At 38.3% G+C, this 9,971-nt stretch overlaps 2 protein-coding genes across 4 annotated transcripts in view; both read right to left on the bottom strand.

The window, feature by feature from the left end:
* TTC5 (tetratricopeptide repeat domain 5) overlaps positions 1-2,946 on the bottom strand; it is a 17,486-nt gene extending 14,540 nt beyond the window's left edge. Inside the window, exon 1 of the mRNA XM_011957942.1 lies at positions 2,859-2,946. Coding sequence (XP_011813332.1) covers positions 2,859-2,909 — 51 coding nt within the window. The 5' untranslated portion in view covers positions 2,910-2,946. The remainder of the gene's footprint in view (positions 1-2,858) is intronic.
* A 3,342-nt stretch (positions 2,947-6,288) lies between these two features.
* CCNB1IP1 (cyclin B1 interacting protein 1, E3 ubiquitin protein ligase) overlaps positions 6,289-9,971 on the bottom strand; it is a 21,321-nt gene continuing 17,638 nt past the window's right edge. For all 3 annotated transcript variants that reach the window (XM_011957929.1, XM_011957931.1, XM_011957928.1), the window contains 2 exons: positions 8,707-9,040; positions 6,289-6,669 (listed from right to left, as the gene is read on the bottom strand). In XM_011957929.1, coding sequence (XP_011813319.1) covers positions 6,467-6,669; positions 8,707-9,040 — 537 coding nt within the window. In that variant the 3' untranslated portion in view covers positions 6,289-6,466. The remainder of the gene's footprint in view (positions 6,670-8,706; positions 9,041-9,971) is intronic.

Raw genomic sequence — 9,971 nt, 5'->3', positions numbered from 1 at the left:
ACCTGCAATCCCGGCTATTTGGGAGGCCAAGGCAGGAGAATCGCTTGAATCTGGGAGGCAGAGGCTGCAGTGAGCTGAGATCGTGCCACTGCACTCCAGCCTGGCAACAGAGTCTCAAAAAAAAAAAAAAAAAAAGACAGTCTCGTAGGTTACCCAGGCTGGTCTCGAACTCCTGATTTCAAGCAATCCTCCCACCTCAGCCTCCCAAAATGCTAGGACTACAGGCATAAGCCACCAAGTTTCATATTTAGATTTGGGTCCCATCCCCAAGTTATCTCATTATGTATATGCAGATATTCCAAAATGCAAAAAAATCTGAAATCCAAAAAACTTCTAGTCCTACGTATTTTGGACAAGAGATACCCTATTCTTTCCTGAAACTGAACAGATAGCAGCAGAAATATATAATCACTTCCCATCGAGTCTAACCAACGGTCTTCACAACATATCCTGAATTCATCCACCTGTCTCCGTCCCACTATGACCATTCCTGGATTACATCAGCTTCATTGCTTGCCCAGACTGCAAGAGCTTCTTAACCAGTCATCTTGTTTCTGTTCTCTCTCATTCTCCTCACTGTAGTGGGAGTGATCTTATAAAAAACGTACATCGTATCACAAACCTTCAAATAGTTTCCCATTGCAGACAGAATAAAATCCAAGTCCTTATCATGGCCTAGAAGACTGTATGAGCTGACTTACCACCACCCACCCTGACACAAACTTCACTTCTCAGCACTCTCTCTCCTACGATTTACAAGCCAGCGTGGCCTTCATGCAGTTTCTCAAACCCATCAAGCTCAGCCCACCCGGAAGCCTTTACACATGCTTTTCTTTATGCCTGGACACTTTCTTCAGATCTCTGCATAACTTATTCCTCATCACCATTTAGATCTTAGATCAAATATCAATTCCAGAGAGGTATTCCCTGATTACTCAAACCAAATGAGTATCTTCCTTCTCTCCTCTACTGTTAAATCATACTCTTATTTTTCTTCATACTTATTTAAAATCATGTGGCCTATCATTAATTGTCTATTGTCTGCCTCCATCACTGAAATGTAACCTCCAGGATGGAAAGGACTTTATTGTTTTGTTTCGAGCTACACCTGAGCATCAGAACAGGCCTTGGGACATAATAGGCTCTCATTCACTATACTTGATTGAATTAACTAACTAACCCCTGTTCTAACAAATACATATGTGCTATACTTAATTTAAAATCCTATCCAGAATGAAGAGAACAGACTAGCACCCTCTGCAGTAATGCTTTTCAAATTTTATTGTATTATATCCAAGACCCAGCCTGCAGAAACTCTGATTTTAACAGTTTAGCAGAACTCAAAATTCTACATTTTTAACAGGCACCCCAGATGATTGTAACGAAACTATAAAACACACTTTGAGAAATATCCTTTTATACATTGCTTTTACACTAAAATGTCTATAACAATGAAATCAAAGTTTACCACCATCTCCATGAACAGCAACACCATTATCTAATCCTTTTCCTCTTCTCTACTTCACTCCTTTATTCCATTCCTGCACCGACCCCACCCCAACATAACCGAAGTATCCTCTCCCAAGCTGCTTAGGACATTTACCACAAATGAACCTAGGAAAAGACAATTCTCATAAAAAATTACAACCAATTTCCTTTTGTCCTGAAATCAACATGGCTGCAAATGAAGAGTTTTAGAGGGGGGCTTATTGACTGGTTTTAGTTGTTAAATCAAACATTCAAGAACTTGTTTGGTTTTATTGTTTGGTTTTGTTTTCCCCTGGACTGAACGTTTTCAGAAACTTATTTTCTCATGGCAAAATCAATACATGTAAGCTGTTAAAATTCGGATAGATACATGTAAAAAACAGAAAGTAAAAAACTCCCCCAAACAACCTCAGTGATAACCACTGATTTGTATACCTTTTCAGATTTTTTTCTGTACATATACAAACATATATACACCAATAATGTTTCTACTATAGAACCAGAATTGAGAATCTCTGTTTTCAGTCAGTCACAATTAGGGAATAAAATGAGGTTAATCCAAATCAGTTGGAACACTCTAAAAAGTGTTACTATTTTAATCTACTCAAGAACAAAGAAATTTCACCAATATTTAAATTTGTGCGTTAAACACCTTTAGGCAAGTTACAAGCCTGTCATAGTTCTAATATTTAAGTTACAGGCTGTCTTGGAACGAAGAACTGAGTTCCTGAGGTTTAAGGAAAATCGTGGGTCCTTAAAGGCAAAGAGCCAAGCAACTAGTTAACGCCTCCCTACCAAGCCCAAAAGCCTAGTCTTACTCAGAAGCACAGTCACCTGTGGACTACGGAGTCTGGACCCCTCTGCATCAGACCCCAAAGTGGAACTACACATGTTGAAAGAAATCAAAACTGAAATCCTAAGGGGAGTAACTAGGACACTTGCAGTGCAGGTCATTAGTGTGATTGTTGCCAAATTCAAAGCAGAAAGGTGTTAAATGGCTTTTGTAGGGATCAAAACAACATGTGATAATAGTTCATGCAGATCTGCCATACACATATATATGCTATTCGCTATGGATGAATCGAGAAAACAACGTCCTCTCTAAAAATGTACATGAATAGTTAGGAGCAACAAATCCTCTTCCATACAGGACTGAAATTAACCGCAGTCAGGTCGACAGCAGGAGGTTCCAACACACTGGGAGGCTCCCTCGCTGGCTGCGGCTGCACCCTCGAGGGTTGTTATAGTAACCGCACAGACGCACGTAGCTTCGCGTGTGTGCCGGGGAATTCGCGGGCACTACATAAACTGGACTCCCTGCTTCATTCGGAGTAACAAAAACACATACAGATTTTAATCTAAGGCCCCACCTGCAATTTCCGCAAGATGGGCTTGACTTCTTCCTCCTCATCAGCCATCATCTCCCGGCCACTCCACCCCCAACTTTATAACCACAGAGACGCACGCCCTCTCTCATCGCGGAACCACAGCGACATCTGGCGTTTTGGAGGCTTTCTGCCCACGAAGGGCTTTGCTTCAAACCAACTTAACTATTTCCTACAGCACATAGATGCTCTGCAACCACTTTTGAGTTCATAAACTTGTTTCTTTCCCAGATCCTGGAAACAAAATGTCCTCAGCTTAATTTCTATATTCTTGTGTCATATCTTCCTACTTATTTATACTAAGATTATAATACTCCATGAAGAAGAGAGTTTAAGAAGTGCACACCTGTGTTGTTTGAAATTTTTAAAACCATGTAGTACAATGGCTACTTAATCTTTTCCAAACTTTGCAATAATTTTCTATGTATGATTAATTTTACCATTTTAATGCACTATCCTAATAAATACTACACTTGGGATGGCTCATAAAAACCACCGTGCTGTACACTAATAATGCCTCCATATTTATAGACAACATCCAGAAGGATATATAAGAAACGATGAGTGTCTGCAGAGGCAAACAGAAACTGGGGAGCTGTGGGTAAGTGAAGAAAATTTTCACTGCCTGCGCTTTTGAATTTTCTTGCCATCTATATGTATCACCTATTCAAATATAAACATAATTTTTAAATAAAAAATTATTTGCTTCTACATAGTCTCTGGAAAGACACAAGACACTGGCAACACTATTGCTTACAAAGAGCAGAAGTGAGCGGCTGGAGCAAAAATGAGTAACTAGGGAACTGGGGTACACTTTTCACTCTATGCCTTTTTGTAACTTTCAAGTTTGTACCTTGTGAATATATTAAACTTGTGAATAAATCTTTTAAAGTGTCATTTAATATTCCTGACAGTTTTGCTTTACTTTTTTAGTTTTAATAACAGCTTCAAGCTGATTCTGTGAACCTAACAAAGAAGCAAAACGTTCAAGGCAGAAATCATGAATGTACATAAAATCATTTCCTCAAATCATTTTCCAACATAAAGGAAATAGTTTGTATTGTAACCTATAAAATCTATGTCATTAGCTATAAAATAGGGAGGGATATTTTAAAACTTTTTTTTTTTGAGACGTAGTCTCACTGTGTAGCCCAGGCTGGAGTGCAAATGGCGCGATCTCGGTTCACTGCAACCTCCGCCTCCGAGTTCGAGTGATTCTCCTGCCTCAGCCTCCAGAGTAGCTGGGACTACAGTGGGACTACAGGCGCATGCCATCACGCCCGGCTAATTTTTTGTGTGTATTTTTATAGAGATGGGGTTTCACCATGTTAGCCAGGATGGTCTCGATCTCCTAATCAAGTGATCCACCCGCCTCGGTCTCCCGAAGTGCTAGGATTACAGGAGTGACGCACCACACCCGGCCCTAAAACTTTAACATTTTTCATCCCCTTTCTCAGACATTTTAACTTTGGTGCACACGAGGCTGGGCACAGTGGCTCACACCTGTAATCCCAGCACTTTGGGAGGCCAAGGCGGGCGGATCACTTGAGGTCAGGAGTTCAAGACCAGCCTGGCCAAAGTGGTGAAAACCCTTCTCTACTAAAGATGCAAAAATTAGCCAGGTGTGGTGGCGTGCACCTGCAATCCCGGCTATTTGGGAGGCCAAGGCAGAACCACTTAAACCCAGGAGGTGGAGGCTGCAGTGGGCCAAGATGCTGCCACTGCACTCCAGCCTGGGTGACACAGCAAGACTCCATCTCAAAAAAACAGTAATAAATAACTTTGGTGCACACTAAGAATAATTTTTAAGAGATTTTATACTTCATATTCCTAGTGAAGGAAACACTAGTTGCTTTTCAATTATGTAAAGCAGGGGTATTTAACTGCCTTTCTACAATGACTAAACATAAACGATCTTCAAATGATTTCAGTATTATTTTTATTACCTAAAAAACAATGGGATTTAGCATTTAGGGTAATTCCATTGTTAACACATCCTAAACCATTAAGAATCAATCCTAAAATTTAAGAGTTAGAAAAGGCTGTAAGGATAATGTAATCCTTCATTTTACAGATACAAAGTCCAAGCAAGTTTAAACTAAGTAGAAACCAGAACCCAGATCTTCTGCCTCCCCAGCCAGTATGCTTTCAAGTCTTTCCTCTAATAGGACATAAAGTTACTGAGAAGTCCTTCAAATTTCTATCATGGCTCTACATTTTAAATAAGTATATGCATAATTAAACAGAATTTAATTTCCATAATAATAGTCAGAAATGCTCACTTAAATAAAGGAAAACAATGAATAAATCTTTTAAATTATTTTAATACAGTCTCTTGAGATCAACAACACATTGGCAAACTTTCTGCAGAAGTGCATTCCTAAATAAGTAAACCCAAGGCAACAGTTGACCAAAAGGTAAAGAAGTAGCTTTATTTTAAAATACAGTCTTCCTTTGGTATCTTTGGGGGATTGGTTCCAGGAACCCTCATGGATACCAAAATCCTTGGATGCTCATGTCACTTTTATAAAATGGCATGGTACTTGCATACAACCTACAGATTCTCCCAAACACTTCAAATCACCTCTAAATTATTTATAATACCTACAATGTAAATGCTATCCAAACAGTTGTTATACAGTATTTTTAATTTGTATTTTTTATTGTTATATTGTTAATTTTTTCTCAAATATTTTTGATATATGGTTGGCTGAATCTGCAGAAGCGAACCTGTGGATACAGAGGGCCAACTGTAAACACCAAAAAAATTAACTTTAAAAAATAACTATCAACGTGAGTTATTTTTAAATACAAATAGGGACTGAACATACATGCATCAAATTGTACTCTCGTTCACTGACATAAGCACACCTCCAAACAAGTTAATATGAAGGTAAATACATAAATATATACAAATAAATACACATACCCAAATAACAAGCCACACATCACCCACCATTTTCCAAGACCAAAATGTTCACATAAACATACTGACAAATACAGCAAAATATCAGTGTACATTAACATACTTACATATACAGATATGCATAAATACCACAATTCAAAGCAACATGTAGCATATAACACAGGTACTTAAGGCATAAACAACACAGCTCAGTCAGAAACAGCCCAGGGAGAAACAGTTATCTATTGAAACAAATACTATTGTAACCTTCTCACCAGGGATGAAAATTCAGCAGTTCACAATGGAATTTAGATTAATAAAATGCTTATGCTTTAAATAATAGAAACAAAGAAACCAGACTCTAAACCACTCCCCACTGCCAATGAGTTTGTTATGTTGATAATGTGAAGACAACTTCAGAGATTTAAAAGCACAGGGAAGCTGAAGAGTCCTAACTAGGAAAAAGATTTGCTAAATGAAATCACTAAAGAGGAACATAGAAACATTCTGTAAAGTTAGCTAAATTATCTTTATTTTTTTAGAAACAGGGTCTCACTCTGTTGCCCAAGCTGGAGTGCAGTGGCATGATCTTAGATCACTATAGCCTCAGACTCCTGGGCTTAAGGGATCCTCCCAGCCTCAACCTCCTAAGTAGCTGGGATCACAAGTGTGTGACACCATGCGTGGCTCAAATTCTTTTTACTTTGAAGGCCCTGCTAGAAACTTGCTGCTGCTCTAATTCACGACTTGGAGAGGCAAAACTAAAAAAGCTGTTGCTGGGTTCAGGTGCTGTGGGAGAACCCACAAAAAATGGTCTGAACTGAAAATCTCCATCTCCATCGCCCCGATTTCGAACAGGTGTATTATCCAAAGGAAACTTGGAGTTGTTACCTAGTGGGGAAAAAAAGGGAAAAACATAATTTTATTCATTTGTTATCTACATAGTCTACTTCAGAGGAATCATCAAATATATATATATGCACGAATATATATTTTTTCTCCAGTATTTGTCTTAGAAAAAATCAGACATATAAAATCTTTTGCCCCAGGTTAAGAATAATCTTTTTTAAAAATATTGCAATAAACGTTCTAGAAAAAATATAATGATGAAATATTGGCATATACCATGACCCAATATCAATTAGCATAGGATTAAGACAAAGCAGATAATAGATCTGATTAAATGAACATTTAACTACTTCCACTGAACCCTTCCTTGGTTTTTACAGGTTTTAAAGGATTAAATAACTAAAGGAAAATGCTGACTATATATCCTTCAAGCTAACAGTGGTAGCAGGAGATTAAAAGGTTAACTGTGTACAAAAAAAGGAATGGGAAAGAACTGGTGAATATGAAAAAAATAAGACAAATGTGGACAGTAACAAGAAAAAAATAAGTATATCCATAATGCCCATTTACAGTAACTCTGACTAAATTACATTATGTAAGTAAAACTGAAAGTTAAGCAGAAATTTAGGTTTTTATTCTTATATCTGATATTACTCATCTCATCATCTCATACCTGCCCCCCACCTTTTTTTTGTAGAGACAGGGTCTCACTATATTGCCCAGGCTGGTCTCAAACTCCTGGGCTCAAGTGATTCTCCTACCTCAACCTCCCAAAGTGCTCGGCTGCACCTGACCACCTCATAACTTTTCTAAGACATCATCTCCTCCCCTATTAAATCTTTTTCCTCAGCCTATAGTAAATATCCAAAAATGAGTATTAGGAAAGTCCAGCACAAGAAGCTTTACTTTTTTGTATGCCAAAAACAATTTCCATTAATAGCAGAGCAAAAACCTATTGGATTTTGTTGCATAAAGAGTAGTATAAAGGAGAGAGCGCAGGAAGATATGAGATTAATTTCATTTGCAAGGCACCTAACAAGCAGACAAGAGATGGCATCATGCTAGATTGTGATTTCCAGAAAGAAAGAATCCTATTTGGATAGTCTTTATATCCTCATTAGTTAGGATCATACCTAACAACCTGGTACATAAAACATATTTGCTAAATATTTGATAAATGGAAAAATGATTAAACAAAAGAACAAAACAACCAAACTGACAACTTAAGAACTGTACAATCAGTACTGGCAGGTGAAAAAAATCGAAACATGGCCTTCTTGGAGAAAAGCAAATGATTAAGAGTATAGGCTCTGAAAACAGGTTAGTGATATTGACCAAATTACTTAACTTTCTGTGCCTCAGCTTTCTCATCTGTATAAAAGGATAATAATACTTCATAAAGTTTTGTAAATTATATGAATTTACATAAAATACAACAGTGCCTAGCACTTACGAATCAATAAAAGACAGTTAATATTATTATTACTACAACTACGTAGCTTTTATTTTAATATAGCAATTTGCAAACTTTCATTTTGCAGAGATTAACTCTGCTCAAATTAAAGCTTTAATTTAAATGTAAGCAAATACAATAGATGAAAGCAATGATGTACAGGTTGAAATAAATATGGGTGAAGAATTCATAGCCTACCACAACTCAAGACCCTTATCATCTCCACTGAATGCTTGGAAGTGGGCAGAGCAGTATAAAAAATCATTGATTTAAAGAATAGACACTGGGGCCGGGCGCGGTGGCTCAAGCCTGTAATCCCAGAACTTTGGGAGGCCGAGACGGGCAGATCACGAGGTCAGGAGTTCGAGACCATCCTGGCTAACACGGTGAAACCCCGTCTCTACTAAAAAATACAAAAAAAGCTAGGCGGGCGAGGTGGCTGGCGCCTGTAGTCCCAGCTACTCGGGAGGCTGAGGCAGGAGAATGGCGTAAACCCGGGAGGCGGAGCTTGCAGTGAGCTGAGATCCAGCCACTGCACTCCAGCCTGGGTGACAGAGCGAGACTCCGTCTCAAAAAAAAAAAAAAAAAAAAAGAATAGACACTGGATATCACATGTCCTTTCTTACCTAAGGGGAAGCCAAAAACACCAGACTGTGCAATCATGGATGGTTCAAGGGTGCCTTCATGGTTAGCAATAGTGATGTTTCGTAACCTAAGGCTATCATAGAGGCCTTGGAGCTTTTGATACTGACGATTGCGCTCCATAAGTTTCTCAGAGATGTCACTGAACTTTTTCTTGTATTCTTCTAGTACTTTCTTCATGGAGGTGACCTCCCCTTTCATAGAGGTCAGTTCTACATCCTTGCTTTGTATTTGCTGAGTATATATCTTCTCCATCTGTTTCAGATGGCCCTCAGCCTTGCTGAAACTGTATTCTTGATAAAGACGTTCCTGATGTACCTGGTTCCAAAAGAAAAAAGATTTTTAAGGTATGGGGTACAAAGTTATACATTGTAAAATGTTATACAAACACAAAAGGAAAAGAAAGATGCTTTTGTAGGGATGTTATTTTAACATTTAGAACCCAGTTTAAGAAGCAATCAGGATACACAATGAGGCACAGAAAACAGTAAGTTATGTTATTAAATGCATAGAAAAAAAGTCTGGAAGAATACTCTCAAACCACTAACTTTATACCACCAAAAGAACTGAGTATTTGTCTTACTTTAACAAGTGACATGTTTTCCAAAGGTTTTTAAGAAACATAATCCCATTTTTCAAGTCATCAGAGCATGAAGAACAGACTCTAAGACAACCCCAAATTATCATTGTCTCCTGGTACATACACCCTTGTGTAACTCCCTATCCCCTTGCATGTGGGCAGGACCTGTGACTACAATACTACATAAAATGTGGCAGGTTGTCACTTCGTAAGTATATTACCTAAAACTATAAGGTCTGTCTTACTACGAGACACACTCCTTGCTGGCTTTGAGGAAGCAAGCAGCCATGTCAGGAAGGCCCAAGAGGCAAGTAACTAAGAGCCTCTGGCGAATAGCCAGCAAAAAATTGAGGACCCAATGAATCTAGACACATCTTACACTTTTCACAAAAATAAACTCAAAATGGTTTACAGACTTAAATGTAAAATGCAAAACTATGAAACTCTCAGAAGATAACATAGGATAAAATCTAGATGATCTTGGATTTGGCAGTGACTTTTAAAACACACCAAAGGTATAATCCATGAAAGAGAAAATTGATAAGCAGGACTTCATTAAAGTTAAAAATCTCTGCTCTGTGAAAGACCCTGTAAGAGAATGAAACGGCCGGGCGCGGTGGCTCAAGCCTGTAATCCCAGCACTTTGGGAGGCCGAGACGGGCGGATCAC

The sequence above is a fragment of the Colobus angolensis genome, unplaced genomic scaffold, assembly GCF_000951035.1.
Source record: "Colobus angolensis palliatus isolate OR3802 unplaced genomic scaffold, Cang.pa_1.0 Scaffold451, whole genome shotgun sequence".
NCBI classification, from domain to species: Eukaryota; Metazoa; Chordata; class Mammalia; order Primates; family Cercopithecidae; genus Colobus; species Colobus angolensis.
The sequence above is the reverse complement of the archived record's forward strand: the minus strand, read 5'-3'. Positions and strand labels throughout refer to the sequence as shown.